At 37.2% G+C, this 22613-nt stretch overlaps 1 protein-coding gene and 1 long non-coding RNA gene across 2 annotated transcripts; one reads left to right on the top strand and one right to left on the bottom strand.

Annotated features, from left to right (window-relative positions):
* The first annotated feature begins 496 nt into the window (after positions 1 to 496).
* On the top strand, positions 497 to 22068 carry fgf10b (fibroblast growth factor 10b). Its single transcript, XM_079608424.1, has 3 exons — positions 497 to 1010; positions 19301 to 19404; positions 21426 to 22068. Exons 1-3 carry the CDS (start codon positions 710 to 712, stop codon positions 21615 to 21617), a joined length of 597 nt encoding a protein of 198 aa, XP_079464550.1. The 5' UTR covers positions 497 to 709; the 3' UTR covers positions 21618 to 22068.
* Positions 4444 to 8051, bottom strand: LOC306996181. Its single transcript, XR_013797027.1, has 5 exons — positions 7985 to 8051; positions 6990 to 7058; positions 6739 to 6876; positions 6408 to 6599; positions 4444 to 5052 (listed from the first exon to the last, which is right to left on the bottom strand). It is a non-coding gene; the product is annotated as an uncharacterized lncRNA (long non-coding RNA).
* Positions 22069 to 22613: the final 545 nt, after the last annotated feature.

The raw sequence follows: 22613 nt of genomic DNA, 5'->3' as shown, positions 1-22613 counted from the left end.
AGTAATAAATTCATAACCATGTTCCGCAGAATAATAATGACATGTAATGTGTAACAGACAAACCCCAATGTCTTGACTGTTCAGATGCCTCTGGATATCATACGAGGTGAAAGGGACATGATCCACGACGAAAGGAAAAAAACAAAACATGATGATTCCCAAACTTTATCAAACTAAAAGCTTCTTATCATCAGATGGGACCAATCAAGAGTGGCCTCTGGTTAGGTTTTCAAGCGTCTGTGCTCTTTTCCTAGTCCACTATCAAAGAGCTCCAGATAACAGCCATTCACAAAAGCCCTATCAGACAAACCCACACCTAGGGAATTCAGCGAGGAGGGGCAGAGTGTGAGAATGGAGGCAGGGACGTAAAATGACAGACAGGAGTAGGGAGGGGTGAGGAACCGAGAGAGAGAGAGACAGCAGCATTTCTATGACCATCCTGGAGGTAGAAGATCACATCAGGAGACAGGATGCCAGGAACAGGGTCGTTTTGACGTGCATTCCCTGGAAACAACGCTGGAGGAATGAGTTTTGCCATGATAATGATTCCCAAATGGGATTAATAAAGTGCTGTATCTCACCATCAGAAGCTTCTCAGACTTGCCTAATTCCACAACTTCATGGTTTCTTCACTGGTCTTATGTGGAGTTCTCTGGAGCGAGAGGCATCCATGCACAGTCACTGAGCAGCATGTTCCAGGAGGAGTACCATGAGGAGATGGACAGTGAGTAAGAGTGTGTCTGCATGCTGGTCGGTGTGTGTCGTGTATCTTCTCGTGGTCTCCGTCAGCTGTGGCCGCGCATGTGCCGTGCAGAAGGCGCTCAGGGTCGACAACTCTTCATCTTTATCTTCATCCTCATCCACCTCCACCTCAGGCCGGCATGTGCGCAGTTACGTGCACCTCCAGGGAGACGTGCGCCAGAGGAAACTCTTCTCCTTCCAGAAGTTCTTCCTTAGGATCGGGAGAGACGGGAGAGTCAACGGCACCAAGAGAAAAGACGATCCCTACAGTGAGTTACCTCAGAACACGTTCGGGTTATTCAGAATCACGTCGGCAATGGCCAAACAAAAACATCGTGGTGTGAAATTTAATAACCTCTCTGTGAACATCATCAACTAGTCTGTTAAGAAAATATAGCCATTAATCAAGTTTAAATGTAGTTTATAGTTTTATTAATCCTGTTTAAAATGTTTGAATGTAGGCTATAGCTAATCTTAGGGAAGTTATGAACTGAATTTTCATTTAGAATTAAATTATGTTTAAAAAAAATCAGTTTTAATGTGAATAATAATAGGCTAATAATAATAAGAATTAAATTAATTTGGTATAATTCGTTTTAAACCCATTTAAAATAACTTAATTAATTGCCTAACATGCATGTATAGCCTTCAGATCAGCATGCATTTAAAAAATATGAATATAAATGAAAATAAAGTTTAATGAATATATATTCAATAATGTTAGTTCCTTTTATTTATGGAAGTTATTATGAAGTGTTTCTGGATTAAGTCATTGGGCAAAAATATTGCATATTGTGACAATTTATTTATAATCCGTTTATGAATAGGAATATTATAACACGTTATAAATACTTTTATCATTAAATTAGATAGTTTTTAGATGACCTAATGTGCATTCACATATGAATCAAAAGTTTTATGACATTTCTATTTGAATGTTGAATTATTATATGCTGCATTTTTTTAAATGCATTTTTTTGCAAATTATAAGTAGACATAAGCAAAACACCTGATGTGAATTCAGGTGAATTCAAGAATAATAAGAATAATATTTAAACCCCATAAATGAAATTAGCTGCTCTAATAAAACAAACAAAATGAATGGGCCATTAAAGAATGGTGCTATTGGCTGTAATAACCTAATAAATGCGTAATTGTGTCCTGCTGACACCCAGAAATCTGAGAGCAATTAACCCACATATTGCCGTAAATGTTTCCCCTGACACAGCAGAGGAAACACATCCCTTATAACGTGATCATGGGTTACGCTTGTGCTTTCTATATGTCCATAATAGAGTCAAGTATCTGTTATTAGATCGTTTTTGGTTCGTTTCATGTATTATGAGCCCATCAGTGAAATGCAAAATATGTTTTTGGTGTTTTACAAAGAACAAGCTAATTGGCCATTGCTCATATGGAGCCCATGTGCAGATAAGGGTCTTCCTGTGTGTGTGTGTGTGTGTGTGTGTGTGTGTGTGTGTGTGTGTGTGTGTGTGTGTGTGTGTGTGTGTGTGTGTGTGTGTGGTGTCTCACACTGACATCCCTTCCTTTTCAAAGACGCTGGGCATCTCGATTCAGAAGCGTGTGGTTGGTTTTGTCTGGTGCTTCTATAATCAAACTGTCTTTTTAAGGTCTCGTTTGTTTCTCCTGTATAAAGCATGCAGTGAGTTTCCTCTTAAGTTTCTGAAGAGATCTCAACAATGTTTAAAAGTGTACAAAATACCACAGACTGCCATCAAAAGTCTGAGATCTTAAATATTTATCATCAAATTCTTCCATGAGCTGCTCCACATTCATTTCACAGCTCTTTAACTTTATGACTATTCATATGGATTAGTTTAACAATCTCTATATGAACTTTTTGAAGCGTCAAAGTTTCAGTTGCGTAGCTGTCAATGGAGGGACAGAAAGCTCTCAGATTTCATCAAAAAGATCTTCATTTGTGTTCCGAAGATAAACGAAAGTCTTACGGGTTTGGAACGACATGAGGGAATAATGACAGAATTTGTATTTTGGGGTGAACCAACCCTTTAAATAAAACATAGAGGAGTTTCTTGAGCTATAAAGGAGCAACATCTGAACAATAAAAGTTTGATATGAAGAACATATTTTGACAGAACCTGTAGAATACTTTGAAAACTTTTACGAAAGTGCACTCTTTACTTGTAATGTTTTTAGGTCATTAGAGATCAGCATGGAAATGTACCGGGTGTTTGAGTTGTTCCTGTTAGAGGGCAATGTGTGTTTGTGTAGCATCAGACATCACTGTGACATCTGACTGTGTAAACATGTAATCAAGCCCTCAGAGGTGATCAGGCGTTGAGAGGAAATGTCTGTCAGATCTGTGTGTGTGTGTGTGTGTGTGTGTGTGTGTGTGTGTGCTTGCACATGTCAATTTCCTTCTGATAGCCTCATCTGTGATAAAACAACAGACACAAAGCACTCAGCCAGAATACACAATCCATCAGGTGATCAGACTGTTTTCTCTTGCTGGATGATACAATTCAAAATGGAGAAAAACAGACTGAAGGAAGGACTCAAGCCATATCATCTGACAACCACCAGGTCCCAGAACACCCTAGCAACCACTCAGAACACAATTCCAACTACCTAGATACCACTCTTAACATCCTAGCAAACACCTAGCAACCACTCAGAATACTGTTGTAACCACTTGTCTATCCTTTTAGAATATCCTAACAACTACTCAGAACATCATAGCAACCACTTAGAACATCCTAGCAACCCCTTAGCAACCACCCAGAACACAATTCCAACTACCTAGATACCACTCTTAACGTCCTAGCAAACACCCATCAACCGCTCAGAATACTGTTGTAACCACTTGTCTATCCACTTAGAATATCCTAACAACTACTCAGAACACCATAGCAACCACTTAGAACATCCTAGCAACCCCCTAGCAACCACTCAGAACACAATTCCAACTACCTAGATACCACTCTTAAAATCCTAGCAAACACCTAGCAACCACTCAGAATGCTGTTGTAACCACTTGTCTATCCACTTAGAATATCCTAACAACTACTTAGAACATCGTAGCAACCCCCTAGCAATCACTCAGAACATCTAACCTCCTAACAATCTTTCAGAACATCCTAGCAACCCCCAAACAATCACTCAGAACATAATAGCAACCACCTAGCAACCATTCAGAACATTCTAGCAACCTCCTAACAATCACTCAGAGCATAGCAACCTCCTAACAATCACTCAGAACATAGCAACCACCTAGCAACCACTCAGAACATTCTAGCAATCACCTAACAATCACTCAGAACATCCAACCCCTAACAATCATTCAGAACATCATAGCAACCCCCTAACAATCACTCAGAACATCATAGCAACCCCCTAGCAACCACTCAGAACATCCAACCCTAACAATCATTCAGAACATACTCACTTAAAAATGTTGGGTTAAAAATAACCCAACGAATAACCCAACTGTGGGTTAGTATAGCACCTTCCCAACTGTGGGTTATTTTAACCCAATGCATTGGGTTAAACACCAGTTGGGTTAAAATAACCCAACAGTTGAGTTAAATATATATTTTTTATTTATGACCTTATTTTAATAAATAAACTCCATTGTTTTCAAATACAGATTGTTTATTTGCATAAAAAAAATACATATGTTTCAACAAATATATTTATAAATGACACTACATATATTGGGGAGTCTAGCATTTAATGTAAATATATTGTGTACATAAATTCAAAATACAAGTGTACATACAACACGCATAATAAATTAAAAACCTATGCAAATATGTACAAACACATTCAAAACATACATAATATATATATATATACAGCACAAGAACTATACATTAAATTCCTATACAAATATGGACAGAATACACAAATGAATAACATTAAATCCTAATCACAACTTTATTCTGTACACTGAATGCATAGATGTGTTGTTGTAAACATACCTTAAGTAATACAACTACAAATACATATGTTGACTACAGGACCTAATGATGATGATGATCAAAGTTCTTAATGAGGCAGCAATGTGTTGAAGGAACTACTCTGAATATATTCAAGTTTGAATGCTACAAAAACAACCAAATGGGTGCAGAGGTCTTGAAATTGTTTATGTCATATATGTAAAACATTTTTGAAACGCATCCATTGGTTGAAATAAAGTCTTCTGCTCAACTGCTTCCACACTGAATATGATCAAAACTTGCGAGTTCTCTTTGTCCCAAGCAGCAGTCATGTGGATCCGGGCTTGTCTCACGGTTCAGAACTTCAGATAGGCACCATGTTAGTTCCAACCTTAAAAGAATAAATAAAGTTCAGTTGGGCATGCACTGTGACAACATCAACAGTGTTAAATTATGAAAAAGTTACATCAAAGCAGTGCTGTATTGAATTAAATTATGGTCACTCTAATTAGTCATTACACCTGGTGTTAAAGAGTTAGTTCACCCAAAATTTTTTATTCTGTCATTAATTACTCGCCCTCATATCGTTCCAAACCTATAAGACTTTTGTTCATCTTCGGAACATAATAAAGAGCTTTTTGATGAGTCTGAGAGATTTTTGCAACTATCACTTTTAAGCCCCAGTAAGGTAGCGAAGACATCATTACAGTATACAAAATATTAAACTCAAACGCATGTTCACGAGAGCACCTCAACGCATACGTGTTGTGTTAATGCGAGAGCAGACGACAAGAGTGTGAACGCAGCGATTATGATTTTTTACACAAAGCACTCGCGTTGGTTGATAAAATTCTTTGTTCATTTTGACTGCACATGCGCAACATCCTTTAAGTTCTGTACTGGAAAGAGAAATGATTAGTTCATCTCTCGAGTCTTTGGGTCTGATCCGAGTCTTTCGTTCTTTTGTCATGTGACAGTGCTGGACACATAAATGAGTTAATAATTCCCAAACTTTCATATAAACAAGCATTTACCAGTAGTCAGTTTTTTTACAGTATCATGCTGCGCTTTTGGTATCAAATTATAGCTTTTTAATTTTTTTTAAATTGATCATTTAAGAATTTCTGTTATGATGGTTCTTTCCATATTAATGTGGTACTAAAGAGTTGGCAATGCCAAAATCCCTTTGCTAAAGATATATATATTATATAGTCTAATAACAACACAGTTACGTGACATAAAACTGAACGACTCAAACCAGAGAGATGAACTAATCAACACTGTATCCGGTGCCGACTGCATAGCTTCAGTTTATGTGGCTGTCATGTGTTGAAAAATGATTTGAACCTGAAGTCGATAGACTCGAAACGTGAACTATTCAATTCTATATCCGGTACTACAGACTGCAAAGCTCAGTTTATGAGGATGTCATGGGATGAATGAACGACTCAAATTGGGAGGTGAGGTAAACTAACAGACTGCATTGGCTGAAGACGCAGATAAATTTATCAATCATTTCTGTTTCTCATAATTTGGCCTCTTCCTAGCATTGCAATTTTTTTCTTATTCTTAATGTGATCAACATTGAATGTGTTTGGTGAATTTGGCTATTGACATGTAACATTTTAAATAGATTATAGACATAGTAAAATTATCAGAACTTCCCACTAGCTTTCTTATAACCGCAGTCACTCGATGGTGACGTCACGCGCAAACCCGCTATACTTAATATATCATTAAACTTACCATTCCAAGAAAACGGTGAAGTCTGGGATGTTCTCGAATGATTTCTTCGATAGTTTTTGTTCCAGAGGATCAATTCCACGCACTGCAGTTTGTTGAGGTGGTGTGTGTCTCACAAACTCCTCGACTTGGCTGTGAGGACTTCTTGCTTTCTTTTGCCACTCAATCATTGTCAGTCATCAGCCAGCTCAGACTCTACAGAAATTAAAACATATTGTATTAAAATGAGGGAAGACAGTTGAAAAAACAAGCAAACATAAGTAATTAACTGTACCTGTATATGTAGTAGCCCCAGCACTGCACATTTGGTCTCTCTAATCATTATTCAACTTACCAGCTTGTTATATTAGAAGGACACCAAGACCGGTGCCAGATAAGGAAGACATCCAAAATGTGCACTACTGTACACTGTCCAGGACCAGAGTTGAGAACCATTGTCATCCAGCAGCGTAAAACTTCCATTTACTCCTTCCTGTGTTAGAATGAAGCAGAAAAAAATAAATATGTTCAGATAAGTAAACTAGTCTTTAAAAATAAGTTAATAAAAAACCTTAAATATATCACTTATTTTAATTGCTTACTCACCTTGAAAGGTTTCAATTAAATGGCAGAAGATCAACTGTTGTAGTCTGCTTCACAAATTAGCCCATTTGTCTAAAACACATTTAGTAAAACACATTTAAATAAAAGGCAAAACTTCATAAGAAAAAAAAACACTTATAATACTATAATTGGATGCTTCAGCTATCCAGTATTAATACTGTTACATGCACATGCATGCATATTAACATGCATTATGAATATTTTTCTGCCAAAATACCATAGTTGCAGTTTGTGTTGTAAATCAAGGTAATAATCTGTGTATTGGAAAACATAAACTTTTTTTAACTAATCATGCACTAATCGTTTATTTGTTGCACAATGTTTCTCATTATTTCAGCTTCAATGTTGTTGGGAATATCTGCACTTTTTCATCTTCCTCTCATCTCGGAGATTTGAGCGAATTCAAACGCTTCTCACAGCGCTGTTGTGGTGTCGTGTGACCGATGCCTGAGCTCGCGCCGCTGGGCCGAGCTGATAGATGGTCCGCGCACTACGGTTCTGATGAGTATAGAGCTCTTTCGTTCCGCATTTAGTGACAATTGTAGTCACACCTATACAAAAAAGGACGCTACCAGTCTGGAGCACTGCTTCAGCTGTGACAGACCATCACTAAAGTCCCTTTAATAAGACCTTTGCTATCACGAATACAGTAAAACAGGCGTAATGCTAGCTAGTGATTTCAGACTAACTTAAGCCTAACGTTACTTAGTTTATATTAGGTAACTTACTGGTAGTAACGTTACATCACTAACGTTTTCGCTAGTATAATGTTTTAATTAATTACTTTATTACAGCTAGCGAGCTAACGGAGATAGCTAGTTTATTTCTAACCGATCTCACTTTCCTGGGATCATTAAAACGGCCTAAAGGGAACTTCGTTTTTTAAAAATATAAAATTTAGTTTTAGAATAATTATATTCAAGTATCTCAGTACACAATACTTAATGTTATAAATAAATAAAAACGATATGACTTACCGTTCATTATCAGGATGCAGCAGCAGCTTCTGTGTTGACTGTCTGACACTTGACCGTTAAAAATTTGAACCGTCGCTAATGGCTATTTAACCCAACAGTCGGGTTATTTCTAGAAATTACCCAACGATTTTAAAAATAACCCAATATTTTTGAAAAATAACCCAACATATTGACCCAATATGTGTAACCCAACGGTTGGGTTAAACAAATAACCCAACGTTTTTTAGTGTGTAGCAATCCCCTAACAATCATTTAGAACATAACAACCTAGCAACCACACAGAACATTCTAGCAATCACCTAACAATCACTCAGAACATAGCAACCCCCTAACAATCACTTAGAACATCCAACCCTAACAATCATTCAGAACATAGCAACCCCCTAACAATCATTTAGAACATAACAACCTAGCAACCACACAGAACATTCTAGCAATCACCTAACAATCACTCAGAACATAGCAACCCCCTAACAATCACTTAGAACATCATAGCAACCCCCTAACAATCACTCAGAACATAGCAACCACCTAGCATTCACTCAGAATTTCCTAGCAACCCCCTAACAATCACTCAGAACATAGCAACCACCTAGCAACCACTCAGAACATCCTAGCAACCCCCAGCAATCACTCAGAACATAGCAACCACTCAGAACATACTAGCAACCCCCTAACAATCACTCATAACATAGCAACCACCTAACAACCACTCAGATCATCCTAGCAACCACTCAGCAGTCCACTATCAAGCACATGGAACACCTCAGCATTGTGGCAGAGCGTTTTGCATGAGTAAGCTCTAGTTTTATGTGTTTTTATTAGCAAGTGTGCCTTAGAAAAAACATTTTAGTGTTTAACTAAAAGCATACATGTATCTCTCAAAAGCTATGTGCTGTCCTTTTAAATTTCACAACTCATTTATTCATAAGCGAGTAATTTAACCGGTGTACAGCACAGCTGCTTGCTCTTATGTCTAGGGGTGAGCACGTGTGTGTGTGTGTGTGTGTGTGTGTGTGTGTGTGTGTGTGTGTGTGTGTGTGTGTGTTTGTGTGTGTGTGCGTGTGCGTGTGTGATGTGTCGGGAACAGCAGCAGTAATACACATGTTCTCACTTAACTGCTCTCAACTTTAACTAGCCCTAAAGAGCCTCATGAGAGACTGAAACATCACATTCGGTTAAAGTTTCTTGATGGTGAGAACGAGCAAAACAAATGTGACAGTGATCAACATGTAATCCCAGAGGACAATGTTACTGCTTGAAGATATCGACTTCATCTCAGATGTTTATCCTAGAAGTAAAAATAGACACAAATGAAACAATTGTTGACACACAGTGAGAGTACGGAGTTGTGCCCTCTTTTGCCCTCAGCTGAATTTGATGAGAAATGTTGGAATTCATATTGAGATCTCTGACTTTCGATCGCAGGTTTAGTATCTTGAGCAAATCTGATCAGAAAAGCAGTTTGATTCACTGTTGAAGCACAAGGGTGAATATTTGAGAAGCAGGAAACATCATTGTATACTTTTCAAAAGTTGGGGGTGTAATATTTTTAACGGTTTTAAAGAAGACTTCATAACTTCATAGAGAAGTTATGCTCATCAAGGCTGCTTTAATTTGACTAAAAATACATTAAAAACAGTAATATTGTGAAATATTATTACAATCTAAAATAAGTTGAATATTTTTTACATTTAATTTATTCCTGTGATGAAAAACTCAATTTCCAGCATCATTTATCCAGTCTTCAGTGTCACATGATCCTTCAGAAATCATTCATTTAATTTCAAAACCTTTCTTGTTATTATCAATGTTGAAAACAATTGTGCTGCCTAGAAAATTCTTCAATGAATAGAAAGTTCAAAGTAATGGCATTTATTTGAAATAGAAATCTTTTGTAACCACTTTTGACCAAAGCATTTTCAACCAATGTACATTTTAGATTTTTTAATGGTTGATAAAAGCTTGGATTTGACATTTTGACATATTTTGAACATATGCTCAACACACATTTAGTGCATGACATCCTGAACATTACGGATGCGTCCGAGCGAGAAACAGAGCGGCTACTGTTAGAGTTTCATGAATGGCGTGATGTGAATATCAGCAGCGACACATCAAAGGTGAGCGTCTTTCACATTCAGCAATGGCCTCCGACAAAAGAGTAATCCTCGGCGGGTGAAATTACACTAGTCTTTCTAGCACAGATCCAGTGTTGGTGGAAATGGATACTGCAGTAGTGATGCTGTCCTTAGGCAAGACATGATTTGGGGAACACTGGCCTTTGAGGTGCTTCTGAATGATATCACGCGTTTGAAAAGACACCGTTCGCTGGGAAAATCAGAAACAAAGGGTCTGTGAGGGGTGTGACATCATGCTGATGACCATCATCAGAACAGCTCATGTCAAAAACGTATTATCTATGTTTCGGATAGTGGTAGATGCAGGTCATTAGAGTAATGTAATGCTAAAAGAAATATCACTACAAAAAAAAATGCTTGATGTACACTATAGCATTCAAAGGTTTGGGGTCAGTAAGATTTTTTTTAAAGAAATTAATGCTTTTATTCTGCATGAACACATTCAATTGATCAATAGGGACAGTAAAGACATTTATAATGTTACAAAATATTTCTATTTCAAATAAATGTTGTTCTTTTAAGCTTTCTATTCATCAAAGAATCCAGAAAAAAAAAATGTGTCTAGGTTTCCACAAAAATATTAAGCTGTTTTCAACATTGATAATAATCAGAAATGTTTCTTGAGCCGCAAATCATCATATTATAATGATTTCTGAAGGATCATGTGACACTGAAAACTGGTGTTATGATGCTGAAAATTCAGCTTTGATCACAGGAATAAATTACATTTGAGAATATATTACAATCGTAATACATTAAAGTTATCGAAAGCAGTTGCTAGAGTCACATCAAGTAAAAGAATTATGATAATAACATCCTTAAAGCAAAGTGAAATCAACATCATGTTCCTGTATGATTCATCAGTGCATAATAATCCAATGAAATTTTGGTTCAATTAGTTTTATTTACATTTACTGTCATTTATTTACTTATTTTTGTCCTGTTTCACATTCAAAAAAATATGTCACATTACGCAAAATAACAATAAAAGGTTTCGTGTTGATTTTAAGCAACAGCACATTTACATTTTTTGTCCGTAGAAAAAAAACATATCTACATCCACAACACCAATTAGATTAAAAATGGTTAGATATGAATGTCTCACAATAAATTGTAGCATTATTTGTTCTATGCAACAACAACAAAAAGATTCCGGAAAAGACACGGAAAATGTGACGTTTGATTTTGGTTCATTCACACTGCCGGTGATTTTCCGGGATCTGTGAGTGCGTTCACACACATCCCGGTAAGATCCCGTAAAGACACGTGACGTCAGGATGAGACGTGTAGCGCACGCGTCGAAAACACTAACGCATCGCGTACCGTTCCACAAAGCTGGCGAACGTAGTAAGGAGCTGGTCTCTGCTTCTTTCCAGTTTGCTGACATTTTTTCGTTCTTTCTTTGTTGATGACGAACAGAAACTTTCTTCTAAGAGCAACAGAGTCGCGCGATGGCACATGCGTTATCACTACGACACACCCCTTACGGCATTGATCCTGACTGTTGTTCACACAGGGCGCGTTCCGCGACTGATCCCGGCAATGTTACTAGGTCCCCAACCCGGGATCGATGCCGGTGTTGTGCCGAATTTCGACCTCCGCCAAATTATTACCCCCCTAGCATTGGTAGGTTTAGGCTTAGTTGTGGGGGAGGGGTTAGGATTAGGGGTGGGGTTAGGATTAGGCAATCAGGTACTGACTTCAACGAGGGGGGTAATAATTTGGCAGGGGGTCGAAATTCGGCACAACACCGGCATCAATCCCGGGACGTGTTTGCGTTCACACAGAAGGCACTCTGGCAATTTCGCGGCAATTTCCCGAGATCAACGCGCTGTGTGAAAGGGGCTTTTACATGGACAGAACCTGATTTCACCAAGTACAACATGTTCCTGGATCAGCATCTTTGTAAATCCTGAAACAACATTCAAATCAACCAATCAGATTTGAGGGACAAGTTTACGGTTTATGTCAAGTTTAGGCTTACAACCAGGGTTAGGTGCTTCTACATCAGTGTTGTTCACCTTCTCTGATAGGGTTAGGTTTAGGTGTAGGGATATGTTTAGGATTATTTTTACGGACAGGAATGTTGTTCCAGGATCAACAAAATATATTGACCCAAGGAACTCGGCAAAATCAGGGCGTGCTCTACATTGAGTATGGCAAATTGAATTGTACGTAAAAGTCTTGGGGAATTGGATCAGACTGATGATTATAGCGCAGTGGGGGTGTTTAACTCAGCGTCTGGTCTGTGAGAGACTCCAACAGATTTATGAGCTTTTATGTGGATTCCAGTGTAAAGCTGTCCCACGTGTATCCTGATCCTGTTTGATAAAGCAGAAGTCTGCTGTCTGTCTGACTGGAACAGGGTTTGATGCTAATAAGGGCTCATGCTAACTAAACCACATGCTAAAAAGGACAATTAGCAAAACAAACAGACAGTGATGTTTATTGAATATTTGTTTTAAAGAGTTTTTTCTTGTTCATGTGAACGGATTTGATCATTTTGGGAACGTTAGTTAGGGTTACACTTTATTTTGATGGTTCCCTTTATGGACATTCTGTTGATTATAAGTAATGTTGCACCAATATGTCAACTAACTCTCATTAGAGTACTAGTTAAGTATCAGTAGACTGTACGGGTATGGTTAGGTTTTGTAGAATAAGAGATTAGGGTTAGTAGAATAAGTTGACATGTAGTTGCAAAGTTACTTATGGTCAGTAGAATATCTGTTGGTGGAGCATCAAAATAAAGTGTTAGCAGACAGTCTACTAATACTTTTGCATGTTCTCTAAACCATCTAAAGAAGTAGTGCAGTTGTAACGTTATCAAAACATTAGATTAACGTCTAACTAAGGCCTCATTTACACCTGGTATTAAGAAGAGTTTTGGTCGATCGGATCACAAGTGGACGACACTAAATACAGGAGTAAACCGGGTCAAAAACGCTTTGATTTTGTCCACTTTTGACCACTTCTGGAGGAAGTCGAAAACACGTTCGTCCAGATTGCTTTCATGTAAGCGCTCATGTGATCGGATGTGTTCAAACAAAAAGACCGTCTACTCTCCGTCTACTGACCTAATAAGTAAACATCATAGGAAGAGCGCTAGCCAGACGGGATTTAAACTGTCAGCTTAAGACCCAAGTTTGGTTTGAAGATGAAAAACGCACCAAGCTCAATGTTCTCTCACCGTTCCTGATGTCTAACACACACTCACAGCGTTCGGCTGGTCTTGTGGCTGTCAGAGCAGAAACTAAACCTGATGTTCTCCGTGTGTCTTTCCGTCGTCTCCAGGTGTGTTCATATGTAAATTGCTTGAGCTTACTTGGTCCATCAGATCGAAAGATCTGAAAAAGCCCCTACATTTGCCCACCCATAGACCCTCTCCTCGAAGAAATCAAAAGTGGTTGGAAGGGGACAAAAGAGCGATTAAAACACCAGGGGCCTCATTTATAAAACTGTGCGTTGGATCCTTACTAAAAGTGTACGTGCGCCCAAAAGCCAGAAATTGCGTGCGCAAAAAAATATTCAGACTTATAAAAGCGTGCGTACGCCAGAACCTGCGCAGGATTCACTTCATAAATCCCACTCAGCGGAAGATTGTGCGCACATGCATCTCCTCCCCGAAATAACCACATATGGAGCTTACAACGCCTCATTTTACTATGCATATCCTCATCTGCATATCATTTGCATGTGATTATTCATCCACGTGATAACATGTTTAACGGTACAAGACATTAGGAAAATATGAAATACGGATGTGCCGTCACATTACATTAATAAAAATAATTTAGTAGCCTATCCTTGCCTTGTTTTTGAATAATTAAATCAAATAGTGTAAAATACATTTCAGAGAAAGTTTTTCTCAATCTTTTCCACTGACCAAATAGTATTTTTAATTGATTTATATTTTTAATGGAAACATAGATAGACCTTTGTTGTGCATTATATTTGCACAATCTGCTATTATCATGATAAGCAATTATCTCTGTAGTTAAAACATTAAAACACAACATGCCAAAGGAAAAGTGTTCAAAAGTATTGCATTCACAACAAATATTTATAGGCTATTTATATATATAGGCTAAATATATATTAACTTTTCGGTAAATTTCATGTAGGCTAGTTTAAGTGTTTAACTCCATTAATGAGAATGGCAAATTTAATCTAAATGTTTATATCGGAAGTAAAACATATTTTTAATCATTATTTTATTTAAACTATAATTGTGAACATGCACTGTAGCCTATTATGATTAGGACTCATAATGAAGAGCAGTTTTACTTCATCTGCCGGTTAGATATGCGTCAGTTTCACTAAACGGCCCAACGCGCTCGCTGGCGCGGACATTTAAGATGTGGATATTTGCTTCAAGTAATAGGCTTGGTGAGTGAAATTATATTTGAATTATCTTTCTGTATATGTATAATTTAATTTCGATTTTCTGTCTAAAAAAGTCACCAAAAAGACATTTAACTCCAGCTCACCATCGGTGTCGCCAAACTGCTCCGTCTCCAAAACGTTCGTACGCATGGGTCAGAGTTTGCGTGCAGGTGCGCACATTTTCCCGTCAAGTTTGTTTTTATAAATCACAACTTATGCGTCGGAAGTGGCGTACGCCTCTTTCAGGGCCTGTTTTGTACGCACCGGTTATAAATGAGGCCCCAGGTGTAAACAGGGAAACGTCAAAGTATATCACTGTAAAAAATTATCGTGATTTTAACGGTAAAAGTTTCCTTACTATATACAGTAAATAACTGTGATCGATCTAATGGTACATTTAATGTAATTTTACTGTAAAATAACGTTAAATTTACAGTTTTTGAAAGTGAAAAAGAACAACTCATTGTATAATTTACAGTGAAAAAAACGTAAATTGACATTCCCACAATTCCTTGCGTGACACTTCACATTTTATGTATTTTTGTTGAAATAATATGTTTCTTCATAGTTTTCTTAGTTTTTTTTATAATCAGTTATGTACATTAGTTATGTTCATTAACATTAAATTAACATTTAATGTTCATCACTGCTGTGATTGTTGGTTGTCAGAGTATGGTACAAAACAGATATTAATATTTCAAGAGGTCGGTAAATTAACATTATAGGCTATCAGATAATGACACACGGTTTATTACTGTAAATTTAAAATTAAGTCTGTAAAACCTAAAATGTTGCTACCGTATTTTATACGGTAAATTACTGGCAACCACAGCTGCCGGTATTTTACCGTAAATTTAACAGATTTTTTTTTTTACAGTGTATGTTTACTATTTTACAAATAAATCGGTGGGAAAAAACCATTATAAAACTTGAAAATCTTAAAGGAGCCAGCGGCGAATTAGTCTTCCGGGTTCTGACATATTACCAGCACAACTCAACTAACAAATTGAACATGAAATTTTGAAGTAGAAAGACTGAAATAGTTTTGTCATGTAGGCTAAAACATACTCCAGTAGTCTTATTTAAAACTTTGAAAAAACATGTTTTACAGTGTATGCATGTTTTGTTTTTTAAATGCATTGGAGAAATACTATGTTGTTGTTGTTGTTTTTTCACATGTATGGTAATTGAATCAGTGTTTTATTGAATACTGGCTTTCTTTGAAGGACTTAGCTTAGTTGTGTATTCCTTTTGTGTAAAGACTAAATATCAGCGATGAGCGATGACAGGGTTTATTTGTTGCGTCTGCTATCATGTCTTCTTCAAACATCCTCAGTGTAGTTGTCCCAGGAAGCAGTCGGGACGCTTCAGGCATTAGCCGGACGTGCAGGAGACCACCAGTACGGTGCGAGATCGCTGCCATGTGTGTCACAGATGCCTTCACAACTCCACCAAACACAATAAAACCAACGCAAGCGCCTCCATATCACTGACAAACAGCCATGATGCAATGACTGCTGCAATGCTGTTTTGTAATCTCAGAAAATACAACTGTTGTTTATTTAGCTTTATTTTAGGCACCAGACATCATCATCATCCCAGCACAAAAAACACGGGCAGTTTTTGGCAGAGCGCTGTGGAAAATGCATGTCTGCGCAAACAACTGCAAGCCAAAGACGCAGCGTTTAGTAACAGAGCATGACGCGCGAGGGGAAACAACAGCGTGCAAACACGAAGCGGGCAGTTAGACCCAGTTTAAACTCGACCTCGTGGCGCGCGCGCTGCTCCACATCTGCTCAGGGGTTTCTCGCGCTCGCAGGTGTTCGGCTCGTATGCGTTAAATAGAGGTGGGATTACAAACACATTTACTGTAATGGCTTGGCTTGTTCTCCGATCTCTCTCTCTCTCTCTCTTGTGGTTGGTTAAGTGTGGCCTCACTGACATTAGACTTCAAAGTGAGGCTCTGTGTAGAAATTAGTGCTGTTTTTGTTCATTTTAGTATAATAGTGCAGTCATTAAAACTGTGAAATTACACAAAGTGAGGTATGGGAAATAAATAGTGACCAAAACATGCAAAAACTGTTATAATATTTGAGCTTCTTCTCACTCTGACTAGATTCTAGCTCTGCAACTCTGGACTTTTGCAGAACCGGATTTCACCAGAACAACATATTTGTTGATCCTGTTGATTTCAATCAACCAATCAGATTTGAGGGAAAAGTTTATAGTTTTTTAAAGGGATAGTTCACTTTAAAATGAAAATTCTGTCATCATATATACTCACCCTCAAGTTGTTTCAAACCTGTATGAATTTCTTTCTTCTGCTGAACACAAAGATTGAAAAATGTCAGTAACCAAACAGTTAACTGGTCCCATTGACTTCCATAGTAGGAACATGGAAGTCAATGGGACCAGTTAACTGTTTGGTTTGTGTTCAGCAGAAGAAAGAAATTGGACAATAAAATATGTTGACCCGCAGGAACGTCTCGGCAAAATCAGGACGTGCCTGCCTGCCATTCATCATCCAATGATGAACATGAGGTGCATCTTGGGATGCTTCTTAAACATTATAATGCAGTGTTATTGAGATAGCCTACTAGGTTTTAATTAATTGTTTGAATTCATTTTCATTTTTACCTTTCCTGATTTCACTAACTTTTGTTAAAGTTTGAGCAATTTGGTTGTTTGTTTTTGCCATTTTGATGACTTTTTTATTCATTTTTATTTCAGATTTAGTTGAAGTTATTTAAGTACATCAATGAAAACTAAATGAAACTGAGAAAAGTTTCCATGCCAACTAGCTGAAATAAAATAAGTTACATTTTTTATATATTTCAGTTAACACATGCTTTTAGTTTTAGTTAACTAATAACCCTGTCTGGTATGATGGACATTTATTGACTGCTTTTCTTTTGCTCTCCTCTCAAAATCATCCATAAAAAGTAGTTTTGTAAAGCACATCATATGTAACCACAATTTATAACATTTTCTAGCATGTATTTAAGCGTCAGCCTAGGGTTAGTCAACTTTTACTAGTCAACTTTTTTGACTGGTAGGGATTCTATGGTTTGGGGACAAATTTGTACCCAGAAGTGACCAAAACCTGACAAAATCTCCAAAAGGGACGTCCTCATTTATAAATCTGGTTTAAAATAAAGTAATTAAAGGTGTTTTTAAAATGTAAAAATGCAGAAAGTTTTGTGTGATGGGGGTTTAGGGGTAGGGTTAGTGTATGAGGAGAGAATATGCAGTTTGTACAGTATAAAAACCATTACGTCTATGGAATGTCCCCTTTTAGTTAGCTAAGTAAACGTGTGTGTGTGTGTGTGTGTGTGTGGGAAAGCTTCATTCAGCTTTTTGCAGTAGGCTTCAGCCTGGTGTCGCTCTCATCTTTGATCACTGATCATTGAAGCTTCTCTAATCCGTCTCACTGTCATCCTGTCTGTGTCGTTCCTTCCTTTCATGCTTTCATCCCAGCGCTGAGAGGACACAGAGCACTCAGATAGTTTTACCGGCTTACTTGATACCTGCAACCCGAGACCCCCATGGAGACACTTCACACACACACACACACACACACACACACACACACACACACACACACACACACACACACACACACACACACACACACACACACACACACACACACACACACACACACACAATATATATATAACAAATATAAAACATTTATACATATAAAAAAGTATTTATTATATTCAATAATGTTCATTTTATCTGTCCTATTTTTAAAAAAGAATTCAATAATTAAAAGAATTTAATTATTTTATTTTATTAATATATTTTCATATATTTATAATACGTGTATATAAACTAAACAAAAACATTGAACAAGAGATTGAGATTTCTATTCAAAAATGCAGGACAGAGTTGATTTTCCACTGATGATCTGCATCCATATGCATCAACCTAACTGATATCGACAATTAAGAAAAACACAAATACTGACTGATAGTGATGTGCTCACTGACCACATATAAAATTAAACGTAACATAAACCAAGGCCACACAGACTCTATCAGTGGATAAAGTGAACAGGAGTGCTTTATAATCACAGATCTGTGAGTATCTGAACTGAGGAAGCATGTATCCTGTGCACATCCAGTGTGTGTGTGTGTGTGTGTGTGTGTGTGACACACAACTGTTTACAGGGGCAACTTTAGCTGTCATGATGGAAGCATCTTTCCACACTTTTACTCTGATCAAAGAGCAGCCGCAGAAACCCCCCGCAACTGCAGCCCCAGGGTTCACACTCGCTGCACTGGGGTTATCACAGTCTGATAACCAGCGTCACATGCTCCAGTGTGTGTGTGTGTGTGTGTGTGTGTGTGTGTGTGTGTGTGTGTGTGTGTGTGTGTGTGTGTGTGTGTGTGTGTGTTATGTGTTGCGTTGACAACTGAATTAAAACCTGCCAGTGAGCAAAGGTCAAACAAAACTGTAATTTCACCTCTGACCTCTTCACATGCACACGCACACTTCCTTTGATTTGTTCCCCAAAATGTTATTCCTTATTGAGCTTTTAAAGCAGAAGCGGAATCATTTAGATGTTTTTACAATTGCTGAAGAAAAAGTGAGGAGTGTTTGCTCACGCAAGAGTCACATTGTTGCAAGCTAAAACTAAACTAAAAAGGGTTCAAATGAAACCTAGTAACCTAAATAGTTTGCAGTGTTTCACATGAGAGCCTCTGTATTGTTCCATTGACTGTTCATGTGTTGTGTTCATGTGTTGTGTTCATGTGTTGTGTTCATGTGTTGTGTGTTTCAGGTGTTCTGGAGATCACGTCAGTGGATGTTGGGATCGTTGCCATCAGAGGTCTCGGCAGTGACCTTTACCTGGCTCTCAGTAAGAGAGGAGAACTGTACGGAGCGGTGAGTCTCCTGCTCCAAATCTCCATTAAAATACATCTGGATTTTAGTCCAGGCTTTTCTTTTTACTGGAGTTATGGGAATATTTAGTGAGCCTCAAATGAATGCTAAAATGAAATTAAAAATTAAATATAATTTTATAAATTAAAGGGGTGGTTGATTATGATTTCACTTTTCTAACTTTAGTTAGTGTGTAATGTTGCTGTTTGAGCATAAACAACATCTGCAAAGTTACGACGCTCAAAATAAAAAAAAATTAAAAGAAATTGCTTTTTAAGGACTACAACAAACGGCTGGTAGGGACTACACAACATTCCTCCCGGGTTAGTGACATCACCAACCCTAAAATTTACATAAACCCCGCCCCCGGAACATGATTTATAGATTATCAAGACAGAATATGCTAATCAATGACTAGAAGATAACTGCACATAAGCTACATAAATTCATCAACTAGCCATTCAGAAATGTCCTGTTGCTTCTACATGTTGTCACTTCTTCTTGTGTTGTCACTCCGGTTTGAATATAAAAGGCTAAACGTTTTTGAAATTTTCAGTGCATGTGTGTGTGTGAGGTAATCGGAGCTGCTAAGTACAAGCTCTTGAAGCTCCGCCCCCTGTGCCGGGAGCAGCAGCTCATTTGCATTTAAAGGGACACACACAAAAATTGTGTTTTTGCTCACCTTCAAAAAGTGACAATTTTAACATGCTATATAAAAATAACTGTGGGGTATGTTGAGCTAAAACTTCACATACACACTCTGTCTGGGGACATTATGTGACATCTTCTGAAAAGGGCTACCACCCCTTTAAATGTATTTAATTTATTAATTACTATTAAATTATTTTATTATATTGTCAGACAGTTTATTTACATAGTTGACATTTCTGTTACTTAATAGAAATATAATATTTTAAACATACTACTATTGTTATTGTTATTTATCACATATAAATAGGGCTTTATATGACAATATTTAGCTCATATTTTAGGAGTTCTACCGAGGAATCTTCATATCTAGGGCTGCATAACACCAGCAAGGGTTTTAGGCTGAAAAATAAGTTGTTGTGTGTAATTTCTGCAGTCTGTCTGTCATTGGTCAAACAAACACGTAGCCCCGCCCCAAACTCACGCCATTGGTTGAGTCAGTGTTGCTGTGTCAGACTGTTAATGCACAGTCAATGGCTGCGTCCGAAATCACACACTCTCTTGAGTAGGTACTTATTTTAAATAAGTAATTACTTCACGACCATTAAAAAAGTATAGTATTCGAGTGTGTGTATGAATGTAATCCGGACGTACTACATCCGCCATGTTGTCATTATCATGTGACCCACCAGTGTCAGTGTCATTCAGAAATCCTCTCCCGTGGCCTCATGGGATAGTAAAGTGTCTGTCATATGCACACTTCAGAATCTTGCTGGAAGTATTAGGTCATCCGGGTACACTGTAAAAAATATTTTCATGATTTGTTATCACAACTTTTTATCTTTTGTCAAATCAACTTCGATAACTAATGTGTGAAGATAACATACTATTTTGAGTTTCTGTTTATTAAACCATTCTTCCTCATTGTATTAACTCACATTTTGAATTACAACGAACTCAAAATTTTAAGGCAACTTGCTTTTTTAAGTTAAACCAACATTTTTTTTTTACAGTGTACTTTTTTATGAACACTGCGAATTCAGACAATTATTTTGTCATATACTGTTTTTCACTTACTATATAGTAGGGAAGTATGCGATTTAAGATGCAGCCGATGCTGTTTTTTGAGGGAAAATGTACAAATATCTCACTTATTTTAGCATTCAATACAATAAACACATCACCTTAAACATGTGATTAACTTACCAACATGATGTGATAAAGTGATAAGTGATCGAGAATGAGATTTAAATGGTTATTCAGTCAGAGCTGATAGACCAGACCATGTTGGACCAGCATGTTTCAAAAACCAGCATGACTATGACCTGGTTTTCCTCGCAGGAAATCTAATAAACTCTTTGTTTCTTGCACTTCAGAGACACTATGGTATAAACTGCCGTCTGAAGGAGCGCATCGAGGAGAACGGGTACAACACATATGCATCGGCCGAGTGGAGGAATAAGAAGCGACAGATGTTCGTGGGTCTGAGCGCTCATGGAAAGTCTCTGCGAGGGAGAAAAACCCGCAGGAAGAACACAGCTACACACTTCTTACCCACAATGCTGTGACTTTTGTTCTGCGATGCTGGCGGGATGGAGAGAGAGACTCTGTTTGCTTGCTCCTTTATTATAACTTTACGCTCATGCCAGCTGATATTAAGTGGTAAACATTCTCAAAAGAGCAACGGTCATGAATGTTTCATTTCCATTGTGCGTTATTATTGTGGATTATGTGTGCAAGAGTTTCCTTCAAGCTCTCTTCAATAGGATCATATTTCTAAGATCTTTTATTTCTAATGGACATGAAGATATCGTAGGAACGGCTCTAAGGCTGCACTGGGAAAGATAGTGGGGATGTACAGTATATGGGGAATTTGTATCTTCAGTTTTGGACTGCTTTGAAATAACTATATTATTTATTTGTATTGTATTTAAATAAAATACTCTAAAAACATATTAAAAGCATATCAAATGGATAACCTCTTCCTGTGAAATAAAATCTATTTTGTTATCCTCCTGCAGAGCAGCGTGTGCCGTGTTTCATGTTCACGCTCCAGACTGGAGGAGTAAGAAGCAGAAATGTGTGTGAATCGCACTAAATGTTCAGGTCAACCCAAAATCAAAAGAAATATTAAAATGAAAAGTAGACTTTTTTCATAATAAATGGTATTACTTTATAAATAAAACATATTTAAATTTTCATGATAATTAAGTACTAGTGTCATTAACATGTTTTGTTTTTTAAATTTCATTATTCATAGTAATACTCTTTAGATTCTCATTAATCCAGTAAAAATTACTGTAAAATAAGACCCCCCCCCCATTTCATTCACTGAAATATAAATATTGTATGTAATAAATATTAACATTAAACTAAATGAAAATGAGAAATGTTGTCTTGGCAAATAAGTTAAAACAATACAATTAATTCATAAAATGGATATAAATGAAAACTTTGATGATTGGGATAATAAAATATGACAAATAAAAATCACATGAATTAATGAATGACATAAATGAATAAAAATGACAAAAGCACACAAGAAAACTAGGATTTTTTTAAAA

The sequence above is a fragment of the Phoxinus phoxinus genome (assembly GCF_949152265.1).
Source record: "Phoxinus phoxinus genome assembly, chromosome: 3".
NCBI lineage: Eukaryota > Metazoa > Chordata > Actinopteri > Cypriniformes > Leuciscidae > Phoxinus > Phoxinus phoxinus.
This window is presented reverse-complemented; position numbering and strand designations above follow the sequence as displayed.

Coding starts and splice junctions, on each gene's coding strand:
- fgf10b (XM_079608424.1), top strand. CDS start 710: ATGAGGAGATGGACAGTGAGTAAGAGTGTGTCTGCATGCTGGTCGGTG. Junction 1,011..19,300: donor GAGAAAAGACGATCCCTACA/GTGAGTTACCTC, acceptor TGTGTGTTTCAG/GTGTTCTGGAGATCACGTCA. Junction 19,405..21,425: donor GAGGAGAACTGTACGGAGCG/GTGAGTCTCCTG, acceptor CTTGCACTTCAG/AGACACTATGGTATAAACTG.